The following is a 21,585-nucleotide window of genomic DNA, read 5'->3' as shown; positions in this document are numbered from 1 at the left end:
AATGTCCTTCTTGTGCTTCTGTGTCCCTTAAATGGAAATACACTCAAACTCACACTAAGTTATAACTGACACTGAACAAGAAGTGTTCAGTGAATATGAAAAGCTTTTAAATCAGATGTAATTACAATGGATTATATCAGATATCTACAGAGAGGAAACTAAGAAAGAAAAATTAGTAGTATAAAAGCTCATTTTCTTGCAATACTGAGGAATGAAGGGTGTTCATAAATGAAATCTGATCTTGGTATCTGAACCTTACATTTTTCTTTTTAAAGTTTATTTATTTACTTGTCAGAGAGAGAGAGAGAGAGAGGCAGAGAGGAAGAGAGAGGCTGAGAGAGAAGCAGGCTCCCCGCTGAGCAAGGAGCCTGATGTGGGACTCGATCCCAGGACCCTGAGATCATGAACTGAGCCGAAGGCAGAGGCTTAACTGACTGAGCCACCCAGGCGTCCCAGAACTTACATTTTTAAACATGCATTTTTTTCTTTTCTGTTTCCACCATTTTGGACAAACTAAAAAACCATAATGCCCTACTTACTCATAAAAAGGTATTTTATTACATAAAATTTAACCTCTTGTTTATCAGGTAAAGCCAACATTTCTGAACAGGGTTGCTATGTATACATGCCTACAGGAAACTTCCATAGTTACTTGATCCAAAGGTCTCAATCCTAAAATTAACGGCATCTTATATTTATGCTTGACAGCAATTTATTTCTCAGTGGCACATAAAATAATGCGGTCTTACAATCATTAGCATCATAGATCTGACTGAGAATAGTATTAAACAAGGCATAATTACTGATGTTATGCCCATGTATCAACTGATCCTAGACTTCACTATTTGTTTTTAAAGATTTTATTTACTTATTTGAGAAAGAGAGAGCATAAGGGAGGGACAGAGGGAGAAGGAAAGGGAGAAGCAGGCTCCCTGCTGAGTAGGAAGCCCATCATGGGGCTCAATCCCAGGACCCTGAGATCACGACCTGAGCCAAAGGCAGAGGCTTAACCAATCGAGCCACCCAGGTACCCCTAGACTTCACTATTTTCATAATTATTCTATCTTCTTTTTGTTTTCAGGAAAAACACTGTAGACAATGAAACAACAGAGTCTGACTCAGGCACAAGTAGGTTCAGATGCTAGCTGCAGAGGCCTGGGAACTTGGTTATGTTATTCTTTGTATAAACTGTCTATAATGGGGGCACCTGGGTGGCTCAGTGGATTGAGCCTCTGCCTTCGGCTCGGATTGTGATTTCAGGGTCCTGGGATCAAGTCCCACATCGGGCTCTCTGCTCAGAGAGCCTGCTCCACCCCCCACTGCCTACTTGTGATCACTCTCTCTTTCTCTCTCTCTCTGTCAAATAAATAAATTAATTAATTAAAAAAAATAAACTGCCTATAATATAAGGATTTCCTTATAAATATATATATTATGTATCTAATAAGTTTCCTTACAGGACTACTGTGACTATTACAGATGATGGAGAAGAACACGAGGAATATGACAGGAGTCTGTTAAAAAGTGGCTTTTACCACTTTTCTGCTACAGTTTTTAAGTCTTAAGCTTCTAATGCTGCCAAACTAACAGAACCTGGGGAGGAGTCTGAGATCTTGGCTAAGATAATCCAAAACTGGTTCTATAATATATTAGCTTACTTCTAATTTCTAAGCTGTATTAGAAATGGTTAAAGTTACCAAAAAGAGGACCCCTGGGTAAAACTGCACCATTAAAGCCAAGAAATGGCACTAGTAACTTGTAAAATATGACACTATTCTTGACTCTTTCTAAATTATATGCCACCTGGAATGCCCATTCCCCAAGATCTAGAGTGTTATTGCCAACTCGAATAACTTACATAACTCTACACCCCCCAACAAATGTAAGCATTGAATTTTTAACCTAACACTTTAAGATATAATCAATGTATTTTCATACATAAATAGCCATTAACTCAAATTTCTGGTCACGTGGACACGTGGCTTTATTTGTTCTTTACCTATGTAGTATTTCATTTCAGTGTCATGTTTGTTCATGAGCTCAAGAAGTCGCACTTCTATCTGGGCTTGATTCAGAAAAGCCTTCTTGTTCTTTATTATTTTAATGGCAACCCATTCTTGCTCCACACGATCATAAGCCTTTACAACCTGAAAGAGAAAAAGGAGGAATCATTCTCTATTTCATCAGTGGCCATAATTTCATATTTTACAATTCACCTTAACTGTATATTTACCTAATTCTCACTTTCCTGACCTCCCTAAGCAGAAGAGGTCCTATTCATTTCCATTTAGTATCATTTATCTATTACTTTACAGTCAACTTTAAGTCAATCTTTTTATTAGATTTTATTATTTCTTTATTTGAGAGGTAGAGAGAGCATAGGCACGATCAGTGGGAGAGGGAGAAGGAGAAGCAGACTCCCCGCTGAGCAGGAAGCCCCATGCTAGGCAAATCCCAGGACCTGGGCTCACCTCAGATCACAACCTAATCTAAAGGCAAATGCTTGCTTAACCGAAATGAGCCACCCAGGCGCCCCAAAGTCAGTCATTTCAATTAACTTTCTTTTGTATCCTTACACTGTTTCTAAATATCCACAATATCGCCTTCTTTTTAAGAAAAGCTAGATTAACTCTTTTCCTCCAGAAGTCAGTTATAAATCTTGTCAAGTGCTTTGGTTTGGGAGAAAGAACCTGATTTAAATCTCAAGTATAGGGAGCCTGGGTGGCTCAGTGGGTTAAAGCCTCTGCCTTCTGCTCAGGTCATGATCTCAGAGTCCTGGGATGGAGCCCCACATCGGGCTCTCTGCTCAGCGGGGAGCCTGCTTCCTCCTCTCTCTCTCTGCCTGCCTCTCTGCCTACTTGTGATCTCCATCTGTCAAATAAATAAATAAGTAAATCTTTATTATAAATAAATAAATAAATAGATAGATCTCAAGTATACATGTAAAATATTTTAAAAGTTCTAAGTCATTTGAAAAATGCAGATAACTTCCTAACCTTAAATTAGATTTTCAGAAATTAAAACACAGGTATTTAACAAAAGACAAATCTAATACAAATTACCAGGAAGCTCCATGATAAAAGTCAAAAGCCACAATTAGATGGTCTTGATAGTTAGAAAATCAACACCAAGAAAAAAGGAGACCTCATGAGCAAATCACGATGTACAGCTCTTGTGTTAATTTTACTTGTGGAGCGTAACTAATAACACGGAGGACACTGGGTAAAGGAGTGGAGAAGTGAGTTGGGCGAAATCAGAGGGGGAGACGAACTGTAGGAGACTGTGGACTCTGAGAAACAAACTGAGGGTTTTGGAGGGGAGGAGGGTAGGGGGTTGAAAGAGCCTGGTGGTAGGTATTAAGGAGGGCATGTATTACATGGAGCACTGGGTGTGGTGCATAAACAATGAATCTCGGAACACTGAAAAAATAAAATTAAAATTTAAAGAAAAAAGGAGTTTCATATTATTAACAAAGAGATTTACATAAAAATTAGAAAGTCAATGCACAGATAAAACTATCCACAAATCAGAAACCCACTATAACTGATTAAAAGTTAAATTTATAATCTATGTAGTATAAATAGCCAATAGCTTTATCCATTTTCTAGCACATTCACGAAGTCTGGAGATGTAGGGAGAATTCGCCTTGTGATTCTGATGTGTAGGCTGAGTCCCACTGGAGAAGAGAAGTGAATGGACCACATGTTCCAAAATTTACATCAGTCAAGGTTAGATATATTGTCAAGGATTATATATGCTTCAGTTAAAATCAAACTTGGAACGAAAAATGCAATTATTTCTGGTTTCAACCCATTTTAAAAAATACAATCTATTATCTTTAAAATCAGAGATTACGCCGGTAAACATCTGACCAAGTGGTTTTGATATTCTTCTGTTCACTGACTGTACTACTGGCACCAAGAGCTGTAGTTCCATGCCCAGATCCCAGTGGTCTCCAGGACAAAGGCCAGCAGCAGGGCCCAACTATTTACTGACTTAGCAAATAGTTAACTGGCTAAATGCTAAAGCAATGGTTTTTAACCCTGAATTACACATTCAACAGGCAGTTTGAAAAATACAAATGCCCAGGATCCAGTCTCAGAGATTCTGATTTAACTGGTTTGGAGCCTAGGCACCAGTCCTCTCCCCCCAAACCTCCCTGGGAAATTTCAATGTGCAATCAGGACTGATAACAACCACTGGCAAAAGAAATGAAGGAGTCCCTTATATGACAAAGATCTGGCAGAGTTTAGAGAAAGTCTGACCAAGACAGTACGGAAGACATTACTTTGTGAGTGACAGGTCCAGAACCTGAACACCCTTCAGCTTAAGGGAGGCATCAGTCTGACCCGATGTGATGGGGTGTAATGTCAAACAGGCCTCTATTTTCAAAGATCTAACTACGCTCACTTGCTCTTAGGAATCAAAGTATGAGAAAATTAAAGTGAAGAGAAGCAGAAAAACATCACTCTGAACTCAAAGACTAAATATTTAGCGAAAACTTTAAAAAAAGGAAAACAAAGTTTAGAGTCTGCTGTAGGGCTACAATTTTCATGGTGGACAACATATTAGTTAGAAGAATGTCCTGCTGGGGGACCTAGGTGGCTCAGTCATCAAGCATCTGCCTTCGGCTCAGGTCATGATCCCAGAGTCTTGGGATTGGGCCCTGCATAGGGCTCTCTTCTTGGCAGGAAGCCTGCTTCTCCCTCCCCCACTCCACTTGCTTGTGTTCCCTTCCTCACTGTGTTTCACTCTGTCAAATATAAATAAAATCTTAAAAACAGAAAGAAAAAAAAATGTCCTGTTGAAGGCAACTTCCTGAACAGGTGGTATAATTTTCAAGATGAAGACAGCAATCCCTCTATCTAGGGTGTTCATCGCCTTACTAAAATCTGGGCCACAGAAATGCCTCTCCTTAAGAGACTGAGAGAGAAGTAGAAGCTGCTTCTCACAAAAAAGTAATATTTCATAAAGAGGAACTCCCAAACTACTGAGAAACCCTAACTCAAAGAAAAAGAGCTTACGAATCAAGGAAAAGTTCTCTGAGTTATGTACAATTATCGAAATTCCTTGAAATCATGGAAAGGGGGAGGTATTTTATGCAGATGACAGGAGGGCCTTGTACAGCCACAATGGCATTACAGAGGTCCTTTAGCAACCTCGTGCGTATCTCCTTACAGGTTTAATAGCTGCCATTCTTGTGGGTCTACACCTGTGGCTGCTAATGACCTACCATATACTTTTTGTCCTAAGCATGATCAGACTGACACACGAAGAATTTTCCCTCACAGGTTGAAAAGAGGCATTTTTCCTTTATCAGAGCAGGAACAGATCAATAAGAGCATGTATTCTGTACTTTAAAGAAAAAAAAAAACCCAAAACAAACATTTTTAAAAAGTAGTTCAGGAAAAGTCATTTTGCACGGCATTCTATCCTCATTACTGAGAAGTCAGAAGTGGTGTTTGGACTGCAGGTTAATAACGGACTCCAACACAAAGTCTGCCAGGCAAAGGAGATGGGAATCAACAGTAAATCACACCTCAAACAAAACCAAACCAACCAGAGGGACCGGATGAGATAGGATTGACAAGCGGGAATAGCTGGCAGTCCACAGCCAGAGAAGAAGTTTTTAGAAGAGCCAAGGACAAAGGTGTGATGGCTCTGGTCTGAGCATAGCTGATACAACAGAAAGACGTATTTAGGGTTTTGTGCTTTGTAGCGAGGCCGGGTGGGCAGGTGAGGAGGGGAGAGCTATGAGCGGAGAAGCAGCCAGAAACAAAGATAAACACCAGGTCTCTTGGGGAGCCCTTTCCTGACTCTTCCTGCTAAAAGCTGCTGAATGAGCCTCTCCATCACAAACACCCCCATGACAGTACCAGCCATGCTGCTGCTGGGAGAACAGGAAGAGGAAATCCTAAAGACCATAAGCCCACTTCAAGGCCTGGTAACAGAAGGTGACACAGCCCCTGGCTTTCCCAGACTCCAAAAAAGTAACAGGGCACCTGCTGTGCCAACGGAATTCTTATCTTTTTAAAAAGGATTATCAGGCAGGAAGGTAATTACTTCTAGCATTCACATCGAAGAATCATCCAGGCTATACAAGAGGAGCAATACCACATATTAGTGATTACAACCCACCACTCAGTCATTAGTAAGATACACACTAGAGAGCTGCAGAGCTGCTCTAGAGAGTAGATATGGACAAAGAAAGTCTAATGGAGTTTTAGAGCTGATGTAGTTTTACTAGCTCTAAAGAAGTATGATAATCCAAATGATCACATATCCACTGTTTACAATATATTACAAACACTGAAAGTACCACTGAGGGAAAGGTGTAACAACATGATTCACTATCAAGTTCTAATTTAGGAAATTCAGCATTTTCCATTAAATTACCTGTCCAAAGGAACCTTTGCCAATCAAGGAGTCAATTTCGTAACGATCCATCCACTTCTCTCCGTTTTTTACAATATAATCATAGTTATCATCATCATAACCATCATTGTAAACCTTCCGCTCCTTCTTATGACTAGAATCGTCTCCCTGGCCCTGTTGGTGTCGTCGCTTCTTTTTTGCATAGTAAACCTGAAACGAGAGTATACAGTGTTTACTCAATAATTTAAATCTTCGGCGGTTAGCAGGAGGCATACACATATATACATACACACGTACACACGTATGATATATATCAAGAACATGTATGAGACAAGTCTGTCATCAGGAGGAAATTGATGAATTTTTATTCTTTATAACCAATACCAAAAAATGAAATAAAGAACTTTCTACAGTTGCTATTAGAATTACATAATAACACGGATATATAACCAATGAAAAATGTCTACCCTGAAATTCACTTTTCTATTACACTGTTTGTACTTATAAATAGATGTTAAGTGACGAGTCCAAAGTAGCCCATTCAAGAAGACTAACAGGGCCCAATTTACATTTAAGTCTTAAACTAGGGTATAATTTCTATACAATGAGGGGGCACAGCTCTTAAGAGTGTAATACAAGGGATTTGGCAGGAAAAATCTAGAGAAATGCCAATGTAATCAGCAAACGCCAAACCAAATAAAGAGCATTTTCATCCTCCTCATGTCAGTATCTTCATGCCCTCTGCCAGGCCATCCCAATTTTACATTTGCTCTGAAGGCAAAAAGTTTTAAATATGAAAGTCAAGATACATATGAACTGAAGTTCTACTAATACAAAAGACTCTCTTAGAAGTGCCCACTTTTTAAGTCTCTAACAAAGTAACAATTAATGAAAAGCAGCCACTCCCTCCCCCTCCCCACACTACAGGCCATAAATCCTGTGACTGATCAGAGTTATTTTCCTTACTAAATTGTTTCTAAGACCAGTAAGAAATAACAGGTAGACTAGGCAATAGCCCATGTAACTGGTAACTAACTGAGGAAACTCTAAATTACACTGCATAGAAAAACATCAGAACAACTCTAGTTTACAAGATGGCGAAACAGTTAAAAAACAATCTTCGGCAAAGCTACTGTTTTTGGTGAAACTCTTTTGTTTCATCAAAGCTTAACAACAGCTTTGTTAACAACTTTTTTAGTTTTGTTAACAGTTAACCAAATATTAACAAACTGACATGAATAAACTGTTAATAATTTATCAGATTTTTCAGGTAATCAAAAGCTAGTTTGGCACATCTTTTCTAAATCATCAATTATGTACAAAACCCAATTGAAAAGTGTTCCTCACTGAGTTCATTCTAATCATATCTTTCCACATTGCCACAGTAATATAACAATACTGGCATTAAATGGCATCAAAGTGCAGTAAAATTTACACATACGTAAGAACATCCTTTTAGTTAAATACCTCTAGAGCTGCTAGAGCATAACCTTTTAGTGTGACAGGACACAGGGCTCCCATGAAGTGGAAAGGAAGCAGAGGCACATCTATTCCTCTCCAGAAAAGCTCATTTCATAATTAATTACAAAGCTAGAGCTGAGGCTAGAAGCAAATGACAAGTCAAAGGTCTAAGACACCAGAAAAAAATTTATTCAAGTGAAGAGCCAAATTGGAATAGGAGTAATTCAAAGTGCTAAATGGGGTTTTTTTCTTAATCTATTTACATCCACCAAAAATGTTTTTAAATATCTTAGTACAGAATAACACACATAAAAATTTAAAAGACAATTTAAAACCATAGAAATATATATATATATATCAAATAAATTAGGACAAATGCCTCTTAACTGGGTATAAATAGATCTCTGAGCTTCCTGATATCCATGGCAAAAACAGAAAGAGATATATAACATTTAAGCAAAATTCTAGCATATACATAATTTTACAGTGTCCTTAGTCCCTTCCTTTCTTCTTTCTTGTTTTGGAGAAGAGTTATTACAGAATTAATATCATCATATATTAAATACAACTTTGAAAAAAGGGAGAAGTTATCCCCAAATAGCTTAATTTTTGGCAGTCTCTGTTAATAGATTTTTCTTCTACAATGTAATTATATTATCTATAAATCTTTGACTTACCAATAACCATCAATATTACAATCACTGGGAATAAAGTTTACTATGTTTAAAAGGGCCACAAAATAACTTTTCTTTCCTGCTCTATTACAAGATATGCTGTTAAATCAATGGTCTTACCTCATTAATATGCTTATATGTTTTGATCAAGTCAACAGAAAGTTTTCTCAGAGGAGCAGTTGCTGGATCACGGAAGCTTTGGGGCATCCGCCTCTGTAACATGACAATATCAGGCATCACCTTAAATAGACAGAAAAGACTAGCACTTTAACTATACTTCACTGGTGCAAATCCCCTCTCTTCTGAAACCTGTATGTATGTATTAAAAAAAAAAACAAAAAGATATCTACATTAGAACATTATACATTCTCTCTCAGTTATCTCTTTCAACCAGATTCCAGTGAAGAAACCACTGGAACAAATCAATGAAATGAGAAGATAATGTGCCAGCTGCCCAAGGCTTTCGAACTTGTTCCTCAGATTAAACAGTAGGATCACAGACATGGCGGGGGCCAGGAGACACACAGGATGCTGCCCAAAGAGGGCTTCTTCACCATACAAGGAGTAACTTCTGAATTATTCCTAAAGTCCAACCTGCTTGACAATAGAGAAATCCAACATGTAGCTTCCCAGGACAGGATTTCAGGCCCAACTTGGCACCACGAAGCAAAGCAAGGAGGCCACGGAGCAGGGACAGAGCACGGCACTGCTCCGCTCCCGAGATCAAGAGTCAGGTACAACCAACTGAGCTACCCAGGAGCCCCTGCAACTTGTTTCTTTAACACAACTGAGGAAATCATGCTCTCCACGGTAACATGCCTGACCTTACCTTCCACATGCCCGTTCCCCCTTAGCACCTAGCACCACCTGATAGACTGTACTGACTCATTTACTGGTTTAGGCTCCTCTCCTTCTCGTTCCACTACAGGAAAAACTCGGTGAGGTCAAGGATTCCTTTGTTCAGTACTGTATTCCCTTTGCCTAAAACAGTGGTGGGCACATAGATGTTTGATAAATATTTGTGGAATAAACAAATGAATCCATTATACCAAAATCTCTACTTACAATTACACTAGGAGCTGACCACAGATAAGTTCCAGAGAACACCTTAAAGCTCATGGAACTCTTTTAAAAATGAATTTCAACCACTTTCCATTAACAACCCCTCCCCCATCCAAATAATAAACACCAACAAAATAAGCATATGAATGTATTAAAAATTCATTTATTAAAAATAAGTCATATACAAAACTTCAAATGTGTTTTGAGTTTTTAACTTGCCCATCTACAATTCCACTGATATTTAAACATCTGAAAAACAGAACCAATGACTACATCTTTCCAGGAATAATTATGCTCACTCAAAACACAAAAATCACACAATCAAGACACCAATTTTGAATATACAGACATACAAGAAACTGGATAGGAACTAATTCTGACTGAGTAACGATGGTTTTCCTGCACTCAATACGAGTCTGTGCTGTGTGCTTGGCATTTCATAAAATATCACTAACCTCTTCCAAAGTTGGCCAACTCTGTCTCTGAGGCCCAACTGATGAGCTAATTCTAAACACCTTACTTTTCTTACATACTTCTTGCAAGAGAAATTACCACCTCAGAGGAATCTGTATATATAAGCCAGATATATTCTACTCACAATTGGCCTTCATACCAGATTACATTTCATTGCTTCAAAATGGCACCTCGTACAGACCCAAGTGCCCAAACTATATGGAAGAGCAAACTCAACTCTACACACTAAGTAACACTCCCTTCACTAACTTTCATTGCGATTTCATGTTAGGTAGCCAAATCTGTGTTTCAATACTGTGCTGCTGTAAGCACAATTAGGAAATAACATTTCCAAACACTCGGGGACAAACCTACACTAGACTCAAGGCTGGCCCCCCGAAGAATTTGAGGCTTTCTCCCTTTCCCGCTACTTCTCATCAGAAAGCCAGGAGAACACAGAGGAACAGAGCAAGCTCCCTTCTTCCCTTCCACAGTCAGAAGAAAACCTGTTGTGTTCAGAGAACCTAGGAAGGAGCTCATCAGGCTGTTCCTGTCCCTCAGCCTCCCAACCTGTCCTCACAGCAAAATGGCCAGTTGATGAGCTATCCTCCTGCTGCCTCAAGCTATCTGGCTCTGGAACTAGAAAAACCCACATTCCCAGTGCTCACAGTTCTTGGACCTTGCTGGGTGAACACACAGATCACAGAGTGAAGAAAAGCACAGTTTGCTTACCCCGCTTAAGAAAGTTACAAGAGCTTAAACAATCTCTTGTGTTTTTTTCCTGTGAAGATTCCTGAGTATACGCTTCAGAAATTTATTTAAAACCTGTCTTTCAGCTTAGTAATATCTACTCTATCCATTTTATTGAAATTTATCTCATATTTCATATATAATGAAGAATTAGAAGCACTATATTTTGCCTTCCTTGCTATTCTGAGAGTGACCGCTACAGCTGAAAGCCACAGGCAGCACACATCCAGAGTCCCAGGAGAGTCCACGAACGACGGAAGGTACTGTGCAAACGCTCATGGCGCAAAAGGACCGTGCATTCCTAACATCAAGCATACTTTTCTACGATTCCTTCTACTACATTTCTCCTGCTTCCTAAATTTATCTTTTGAACAAAACTGGGTTTTAAAACTTATATAAGACACACCACTCATATAACCAGAAATGAAATGTTAACGTTAGCTCATTTCGATTATTTGTTCAATAAATCTTTTGGGGAGAAAAACATACTGATAGGATGATTATTAAGAAACCACTGCAATCAAATAATAAAATTATAGAAGTTTACAGCTAGACTTAAGTTTAGAGAAGTTTAGGTTTAGGGAGTTATAGTCTAAGGTCCCAATCTCACCTTCAAGGAACAGAGAAGGGCCCATGTGACCGGACTCGCCTCCCACAACCACATCATGAGTCAGGACCTTGAGCCCGTGTTTTAGGACCTCCAGACCATGCCATATCAATGCAATACATGAAGTATAAAACACTTTATACTTCAGTTATAAGAAAAACCTCTTCATATCTGCCTCATTAGGTTCAGAAATTCCTGGGGTTGGCAGAAATATCTGGCTGAATATTGTTACTTAAAAGACATTCTTTTTGTATCATATGAATCTTTAAAAGTATTTTATAACTTAAAATGGAAATACTAAATGAATTATTTATCTTAAAATCACCCACAAATAAGATGTTAGCTGTATCTAAAAACAGGTACTGCACTAACTGAATTACCTACTACAATAATAAAACCACAAAAGTAACTGTAAAGGCCTGCAATGTTTTCCAGCACTCCGCAGGCCCCAGGTGCTACAGAACAGAAGAGCGCTGTGTCTAAAAAGAAAAGAACCTGAGCTAGACTTCCAAGTCTACTGCTTGAACACTTGGAGAAGTCACAGATGGGAGCACAGTCTGTTCAGCTGTAAAATATTAAAAACAGGTACCCTGCCTAAGAGGCTGCATTTTGAACAGAGAAAATGAATCCAAACATACTGTTTCTTTAAAGTACTGGTGACTCTTGACCAATGCGAGAGTTAGGAATACCAACCCCCACCCCTGCCCCATGCAACTGAAAATCTCTCCAAAAACTTACTTACTGATAGCCTACTGCTGACCAGAGCCTTGCCAACGAACTGCTGATTAACACATACTTTGTATTTTATATACGCTATCCTTAACAATAAAGTAAGCTAGAGAATGGAAACTATTACTAAGAAAATCCTAAGGAAGAAAAAAATATATTTACATTACTATACACTATTTATTAAAAAAAAAAAAATCCACGTTTAAGTGGGTTTGCTCGATTCAAACCCATGTTGTTCAAGGGCCGACTGCACAATACAAATGATTCCTTGTGCTATTACTACTTTTTGGATGTCCACAGAACTTTTTTCTGGTATATACACACTCTCCAGCTTTAAACATTCAACTGCTCCAATTCTCAAATATAAACCTTCTCAATTTACTACATAAAACAAATTCTTAAGTCTTGTCATAATTCTTCTTACTATTAACTATGAATGTTATTCACATGCTACATACACTTTATAAATGTAAAGCCAGATCAAGTGCTGACAAAAATCTTAATAAATACAAGGGGGTGCCCCCTCATCATAATGCTACTTTACTACAGCCAAGTGCCTATTAAAACCACATGCTATTGAATTTAAAATAAAGAACATTTCCTATAAATAATCCAGCATAAGAAATACATTGAAATTTTCCAAGTTTTTGATCATCATTTGATATATTAAACAACCTAAAGAACACAGTGGCAACCCCAATTCCGAAGTGCATGGAAAAAAATCCTTGGTCGGCGTTCATCATACCCTCCATCCTGGTGGAGAAAGAAATTTTACCTCAACTATAGTTAGTAAAAAAAGCAAATTCTCCCAAACCAAAAAGCAATGCAATGAGTGCAGTTAATTCAGGAAATATTACGAATGCACACATACACACATGCACACACGTATACACGTATGTATAGTGAGAGATTTCCACATTTACTGTTAACTATCCATTAAAAAAAAAGGCTGACTCTCTAGTCTGAATATGAAAATGACCAGCAAGATTAATTTGCTTTACATTCTTTTTCATTTTAAGAAGTTTCATACATACTGGGATAAATGTGCACTAAAATAGTTTAAACAGCATAAAATCAGCTCTGTAAGTCTGTGATAATGGAATCTCACTTGTTTTCCTTTAACTTTATTTTTCTTACCCACCTTTTCATAAAAATACGCTTTCAGTTTATTTTAATTAATATTCTTTAAAAATAACTTTTCTCCTCCCTATTACAGAATGAGAGAATGTGCTTCTGGTTTGAGTGTTTTTAATTAAGTGGGATGCAAAGAAAAAAGAAAAAGCCAACAAACTTTTGAATGCACACTTATCATCCCTCATGTGGCATGTAAAACTGAAAACCATTAAACCATTTTTGTCTATTTACTGTTGTCCCATGTTAAGGAATAAACCACCAACCAACAAATCATTTCTGCTACATCGTAAACTTACCTGATTAGTTAGAGGTTGCTGAATCTGGTCAGAATAAGATAAGGCAGAAACCTGTTGGTCACTTATGTTTGGCTGGCGACGGTCACTGTACTGATGTGAATGGGGCATCTGTCCAGCCATCTGAAGGCCAGCAGCATGGAATGAAAATGACGGTGCAAGCCGAACAGATGAAGGTTTGCATGCTGAAGTCTCTCCTCCTACAAGAAGACAACAAGTGAAGTTGAAAGGATGTATTTATATCCTAAGGTCTCCACCTTTTGACCTGATAGTTCCTTCCAGAAGGACCTTAGGATGTTTGGTAATACTAAAAACTTTTAAAACTACAAAGTGCAAAGAAGAATGTGCACTTGACAAAACAGTTCTTTGTTAGATGTCATAAAATACAGTGATTCAAGTGTCTATAAATCTGTAGTCCGAGAAAACCTTAAGGAAATCTTTTTGTAAAGCAACCAGATAACCACCCTTAATACTTATTTTCACGTATGAGCTTTTCATCAATCGAGAACTGTTCAAGTTGCACAAGTAATCTCTGATTTCTCGAGAAAGCCCTCTCCAGCAGATCAGCTCCTTAGAAACCAGTGCAAAGGAACACTGCTCAGATACTGCTTTGTACCTGCCAGGTGTATGCAATCAATACTCCAGCATCCCCCAAACCAAGCAAACCATCTGTCTTCACGGTGCTCACCACTAACACCTGTAATTCAAAGTTAAACAAACACATAGGCACAAATTCACAGGACGCTGGATTCCTCCAAACTCTTCTGACACAGTCCTCAGAGCACCCAGAGCAGGTAAGCTCACCCCAACCATGAATGGCCGATAATTACCCCACAGGTAGGCTTTGACCACAGCCACAATTTTCACCATAGACACGGAAAATTAACACTTGGTCAAAGTTACGCGGTAGTCAATTAATAAAAGTTAATTCTTCCTTTAAAAAAAAAGAAAAAAAAAAAAACCTTTCTTCTTAAATTCAACCACACTTTTAATCACAGACTAAAGCCAAAGGCAAAATGTCAAATCCTGGTCAACGAACTGAGGACCCAGAATTCTTGAGCTTGTCTTCCTGAATAAACCAGCGACCTCCAACCGTAATTTCCTAAAAAAAACAGTAGCAGTATCTACCTCAAAAGCCCGTGGTGAAGGTTAAGTGCTTTCATGTGTAGAATACTTAGAACAGCTCTGGCAAACTAATAGATGGTCCAATACTGGCTGCAGCCGCTGCGGTGCGATGGGCAGGACAGCAGAGAGAGCACCCGCTTCTGCGGCGCTAACAAGCTCTACCGGAATGTCGCACAGACTCCCCAAACCGAAGAGGACAAAGCTCAATTCTCTCAAAATGCAAGTTCCACTTCTATTTTCTACCACAGCGAATGACACCGCCTTCCTCCGCGTCAACAGAATCAAAGCTCCCGGAGTCGAGTGAGAGTTCTTTTCCTCCACAGACCGACCTCACGCAAACAGCTGCCCCATCTTGCTGGTTCCACCTCCTGCGAACATCCAAATACAATCACTTCTCATCTCCACCAACCCATTTCTGGATTCCTTCAGTAAGATACTAGAGTGACTCTTCTAAAGTGCACATCTCGGGTCCTACCCCCTTACTGAAACATACCGGTAACCTGCCTTGGCACTGGCTTCAGACGTTAGCTTCTGTCTCCCTCCACTACAGAGTGAGCTCCTTAACGGACCCACAGTACATGATCAGTAAGTATTTGCTGAACAAGTAAAAGGACAGTGCTACCATCAGGATAGATGGGGTAATTTTCTAAACATTTCATTACTTATACTAAAAAAATACAGTCAACTTAATTACATAGAATAACTGTGTTCAGTTAACAAAACAAAACAAAACAAAACCTGGGGTGGGGAGGCACCTGGGTGGTTCAATGGGTTAAGTGTCTGCCTTCAGCTCAGGTCACGGTATCAGGGTCCTGGGATAAGCCCCGCAGCACTGGGCTCTCTGCTCAGTGGGGGAGTCTGCTTCTCCCTCTCACTCTACCTCTGTCTCTCTCTCTCAAATAAACAAATAAAATCTTTTTTTTTTTTTAACTTGGAAACTTTATCATAAGGATATACTGAGGACGCTCACAAAGACAGGGAAAAATGTTTATTCTGGTATTGTCTGCAATAGCAAAAAAAAGAAACCTAAATGTCAAGTAATAGAGGAAAAGGGAGGCTTTACATTTGCGTGTTAAAAATCACAAAAAAACTGGGAAGGAATATAAACATACATAAAAAAGATTGAGTTCTCTGATATATAAATAGCTCTTATAAATAAACAGTAAAAATAGTAAGGCCCTAAATGACAAATTAACCACTTTAAGGTCTTGGTTTCCCCATCCATGCAGCAGAGCTATTATTATCCTAACCTATTCCCTTAGGTATATTATGAAGTTCTTAAAAATAAGATACCACAAGTAAGTCATGAATCCTAGTACTGTTTAAAAAAAAAAAAGCTTCTATTATCAATATCATTATTATAGACTATGTTTAAACTTACTTATATATATAGAAATAAGTACAAAAACCATTAGTATACAGATTAATTATAATCAACTAAACCTGTGACAATGAAAAAAAAATGGCAATCACGCCAGAAATCCCCCCAACACCACTTCCATGACCCGCTCAATCAATTCCCAAGCCCCCAAAGTTACTATCTTGATCTCCAAACCAGATTAGTTACAACTTTACAAGTTCACTTCATGTTACGTTTATAAATTGTGGTTTGTTCATACTTTATGGTATCCCATTATGTGAAGATGTTCTGATTTACTTATCTCTTTGACTTCTGATTGACATTTGGGTTATTTCCAGTTTACAGGTATTATAAATAATGCCACTTGGGGGACAGGGGCACCTGGGTGGCTTAGCTGTGAAGCATGTGTCTTCCACTCAGGTCATGATTTCAGGGTCCTGGGGATCCAGTCCTACATCGGGCTCCCTGCTGAGCAGCAACTCTGCTTCTCCCTTTCCCTCTGCCTGCTGCTCCTGCTCCCCCCTGCTGTGTGCTCTCTCTCTCTGTGTCAAATAAATGAAATCTTAAAAAAAAAAAAAATGCCACTAGGAAGAGTCTTGTTAAGTGTCTTTTCGTGCACTTCGTACACACAGAGATGCTGTTCTGCTGTTTTTCCAGGTTTTAAAAATTGCTCTGTTTATCCCCTAGCAGTTCATGAAAAATCTCCTCCGTTCCCTTCCTTCACTAACACTTGGAATCATTATTCTTTCCGATTTTCAGCCATTGCTGGAGGTGTGTAGTGGTACTCCACCAGGAGATGAACTTGTATTTCCAGTGACTATGATCATCTTTTCATTTATTTAAGGCCAGTTAAGTATCTACTTCTGTGAAATGCCCATTCAGGCTGCTTTTCCACTCTTCTATCAAGAAAGTCATTTTCTTTTACATTTCTAAAACCTGAAACATTCAATTTTAACATATTTTGGGCATGAGCCCTTTATTGATTGTGAGTGCTTTACATTATCACCCTCTTTTTTTTTTTTTTTTAAGATTTTATTTATTTATTTGACAGACAGAGATCACAAGTAGGCAGAGAGGCAGGCAGAGAGAGAGAGAGGAGGGAGCAGGCTCTCCGCGGAGCAGACAGCCTGATGCAGGGCTCGATCCCAGGACCCTGGGATCATGACCTGAGCCGAAGGCAGAGGCTTTAACCCACTGAGCCACCCAGGCGCCCCACATTATCACCCTCTTAATGGTGTTTTTTCATCAGCACAAGCTCTTAATGTTATCACCTTTTGTTTTAGAATTAATATTATTGGTGTCCATTTAAGAAATGTTCCCTTACACCAAAGTCATCAAGAAATTCTGTAATATTCTCAAGTTGAGTTTCACCACTCACATCTAGATGGACAATGCTCTTAGACTGGATTTCTATGCATGTGTGCCAGAGAAAGGTTGCATTCTTCCCACCAACCCCAAATGGACATTTGATTTACTCAGGACCAATTATTAAAAAGATAAACTTTCCCTGCTGCTCCACAAGGCCATCTTTATCATAAATGACATGCCCGTACATGCTTAGATCTGGTTTTAGATTCTCTATGCTGTTCTACTGGACACAGGCCTACCTAGATTTCTTAAAACTTTGTGTAAGAACGAGTTTTACAAGTTTTAACATCCAGTAGAGAATTTTGTGCTTTCTCAAGAATAGTTTGATTATTCTTAGCCCTTTGCATGCCCATGTATGATTTAGAATTAGCTCATCAAAATCACAAAACAAACAAACCTATGTTGGCGCTGTGGCTGAAATTGCACACTGTCTAATCAATTGATCCCAACTGATCCAATCAATTACGTACATCAAACTGAACAGTGGACTGTTCAGTAACAGAGTTTTTTTACAATGATGAGCTTAACAGCATTATCTAATAGGCAGCTACTAGCACTACTGGGCATTTGAACAGTTTTATTTTTTCCCTCCTAATTCTTATCCTTCCTTTTGCCTTATTCTACTTGCTGTTGTCCCTCCAACATAGTGATGACCAGAAGAGGCGATACAGGTACCACTATCTTTCTACTGTCTTACTCCCAATCCCAGAAAGTAAGCTTTCAACATTTCTCCAGTACTGTGGCTGCTGCAGGTTTTTAATTGATAACCGTTACCAGATGAATTAAGTTCTTTTCTAGTCCTAGTTTGCTAAAACCTTTTCCTCATAAATGGATGCTGCATTTTATTAAATGCTTTTTCTGCACCCACTGAGATGACATGAGTTTTCTGATCTACACTGTTAACATGGTGATATACACTGATTTTTCAATGTTAAACTAACCTTGCATTTCCTGGAACACAGACTGGTCATGATTATCCTTTTGTGATAGATTCACTGGCGAAACCATCTGGTCTTGGGAGTTTTCTTTGTGGGTAGTTCAAAGTTAGTAATTAATTAAAAGGTGTCTTTAATAGGACTACTCAAATTCTGTATTTCCTGGCGTGTCTGTTCTGATAAGTCATAGTTTTCTAACAGTATGTCTCCATCTACATTTGAAACACATTAGCTTCAAGCTCTTCATAATACCCTCTAAGCTTTTCTATCAATGTAGGTATAATTGAAGTAATATCCCCGTCAATTCAGCTCTGGTTAATGAGGCCTTCTCCTACCTTGTGATCAGTTTAATCAATGGTTTACTAATTATTAAGTATCCTCTCTTATATAGGGTTTTCTATTTCTGCTCTCATCTTACTCTATCAGTCAGCAAGAGAGGTATATTAAAAATATTCCATTTAAGCATGTGATTGGATTACATCAATTTAGAGTTATTCTACCTTTCTGATGAATAAAACCTTTAATCATCAACAGCCCTTATTTACTGCCAATAATACTTCCCTGTCTGATGGCCACACCACACCTTCTCTTACTGTTTCTGCGGAATGCCTCTGTCCAGCCTTTACTGTCAACTCCCCATTCCCTTCATAGTTCAGATTTGTCTCGTATAAAGTTTGTAGTATACAAGTTTTTAAATTTACAAATGTACACTTAGATGTGCACATAAGTACGCTATAACTATACTAATATAGTGCACTATAACACAAAACTTTAAGTTTATTTAATGTACAAATGTACGCTAATAACCCTTCTATTTATTCCAACTGTTTTATGTTCCTTTCTTACCTTCTGCGGACTGAAATTTCAATACCTCCCTGACACGCAAAATAGTTTATTAATTTTTTAGTTATCTTATACATTATAATATAGATCAAAATCTAATTATTGTATGCTATTGTTGACTTGGGTATGTACACCACACACACACACACACACACAATCACAAGACATCATCTAATCAACCAGCAAGGGTAGAATCAGACTCAAGGATACATCGGGAGGGAGGGAGGGATGGAAAGACAAATTTTGTGATATCCAGACAGCTATGAAAGAAATACAAAGAAATGGCTAGCTGCTACTTGATTATTACTGTGATAACTATCCTCCTAAAATATGTTTCATTTTCTGAATCTATATCCAATCAATTATGTGCATTAAATTCAACAAGCACTGAGAGGTTACTATGGCACTGTTTGAGAGGGACAATGACACCCGTGATCTGTAATAGTACCTCGCAAACTTTAATGTTCTTACAAATTGCTTTTGAATCCCATTAAAAATGCAGATTCTGATTCAGTACATCCACAATAGGGCTTGAGAGTCTACATTTCTAACCAACCACCAGATGATGCCAATGCTGCTTTGAATAGCATCTCAAAAACAATATAATCACTTAACCTAATAAAAGAAAGCTATTTTCCAACTAATCCAAGCAGCAGATAATCCAAACAGAAGCTATAATCCTAACTACCCAATACAACACAGGGCGGTCCCACCCCTCAAAAGATTTGCCCTCCTACTTAGATTTTGGGTTTTTCTTTATTATTATTAAAACACCAATACACATTCCTATGCAGAATACACATTCCTATGCAGAAGGATGGTATGCTAGGTGACAAAGAATCCAACGTTCTTTTTAAATGTTACTGTAGGTCATCTGAACATGGGCTGTTACTGTAGGTCATTTGAACATAGGGCTAACAAGAAATAACTTTATATTTTTCGCTTATAGAGCCTTTCTTTTAGATGTTTACTACAGCATCTACCACAACTCTTCAGTAACATTGCCAGTTGCCGGGCTGCATACAGGTGTATTTGCCACATGCTATCTCCTCTCTTAGCTAAACTGCTGTGTGCAAAATCCACAAAGATACTCAAGTTTAACTTCTTCCCACAATGCCAAAAAGTATTTAAGTTATCCATTCATTCATTCCTCTTTATGATCAGATTCCAAGAAGGCAAACTAATACAAGAATTTGCCTGATTTATTAATTAGGCCCATCACCACGGCTTTTGGCTTTTATTCTTTCCGAAGTTTCCATTTTCCCTTTTAATTCGAATGTTAAAAAGAGCTAGGACTCAGTTCATCTTATGATGTTAATAAAGTATTAGGCAGAACTGCAGGAAACTAATATTAGAGCTCCTTTGGCCTACAAAACAGCAAGTGCATATGGGTTAACCTGACATCTACACCATACTAGATATAATTCTTGTCCAACTAAACTAAAAACTAGCTCTAGTATTTTAGCCCAAGAATGTATCAAAATATATGCTCCAACATCATCTTGTAATTTAATGATCATCTTATAATATTTAACCCCAAGTATCTTCGTAATCCTTATTTGGAGTTCAGTTCCAAAGTAAGTTTAAACTGCTACCAAAATAGTGTGAAAGACAAGCTGGAGAAAAGTATGCAAACACGGTCCTAGCTGCAGTTCCTCTATCTTCCTGTACTTTATGCACTTTTTTTCTTTTTTTTACCATGAGCATGTTTCTAAAATTTCAAAAAGGTGCGGTGGTACATAGCTTACTTAAGAAAAAAAAAAAAACAAAAAACAAATGCGCACGGGTAGTTCAGATGGTCGGACGTTTGTCTTCAGCTCAGGTCATGATCCTGGGGTCCTGGGATCAAGTCCTGCATCCAGCTCCCTACTCAGTGGGGAGCCTGCTTCACCCTCTGCCTCTCACGAATAAATAAAATCTTAAAAAAAAAAAAATGAAGCAGCTTTTTCATCCACTCAGGTTACATGTTTCAGCAAAAAACTGATAACTAGAGACCGTAACACTAGTAGAGATTAGCAGTGATTCTACAGAGAAGCACTCCAGGAACAGATCTGAGACTGGGAGATGTCAAGCCTCAAAAGGCAGAGGTAGACACGGACCAAATATCAAACAGAAAAGCCTGGGAGCAGACCCGGAACGAAAAAAACCGCCATTTAATTTAGCTCTGCTGTGAGACCAACAAGTAACTCCACCTGTAGCTAACTTAAGTTTCTTTTTTTATTATTAATATGTGGAGAGAGGACCATTCTTGTGGTTACTTTAATCAACCTTTGATTTCAAAGAGAAAGAACAATATTAAAGAACAAATGAAAATAATTGGGCTTAATTAAAACTGTAACATCCAAAAGGTGGAAACTCTTATGAGGCCAAGCTTCTGAGACAGACTCCCCTAAGAAGGGAGGGAGGACAACCAAGA

At 38.4% G+C, this 21,585-nt stretch overlaps 1 protein-coding gene across 7 annotated transcripts in view; it reads right to left on the bottom strand.

The window, feature by feature from the left end:
* The window catches only part of DYRK1A (dual specificity tyrosine phosphorylation regulated kinase 1A), a 143,381-nt gene that overhangs the window by 24,986 nt on the left and 96,810 nt on the right, over nucleotides 1-21,585 (bottom strand). For 5 of the 7 annotated variants that reach the window (XM_059164718.1, XM_059164717.1, XM_059164721.1 and 2 more), the window contains 4 exons: nucleotides 13,542-13,738; nucleotides 8,631-8,750; nucleotides 6,397-6,585; nucleotides 2,000-2,147 (listed from right to left, as the gene is read on the bottom strand). In XM_059164718.1, the coding sequence (XP_059020701.1) occupies nucleotides 2,000-2,147; nucleotides 6,397-6,585; nucleotides 8,631-8,750; nucleotides 13,542-13,738 (654 nt within the window). Of the gene's footprint in view, nucleotides 1-1,999; nucleotides 2,148-6,396; nucleotides 6,586-8,630; nucleotides 8,820-13,541; nucleotides 13,739-21,585 lie in introns of those variants that run through there. The other 2 variants (XM_059164719.1, XM_059164722.1) reach the window with 2 other exon arrangements.

The sequence above is a fragment of the Mustela lutreola genome, chromosome 2, assembly GCF_030435805.1.
Source record: "Mustela lutreola isolate mMusLut2 chromosome 2, mMusLut2.pri, whole genome shotgun sequence".
Taxonomy (NCBI): domain Eukaryota; kingdom Metazoa; phylum Chordata; class Mammalia; order Carnivora; family Mustelidae; genus Mustela; species Mustela lutreola.
The sequence above is the reverse complement of the archived record's forward strand: the minus strand, read 5'-3'. Positions and strand labels throughout refer to the sequence as shown.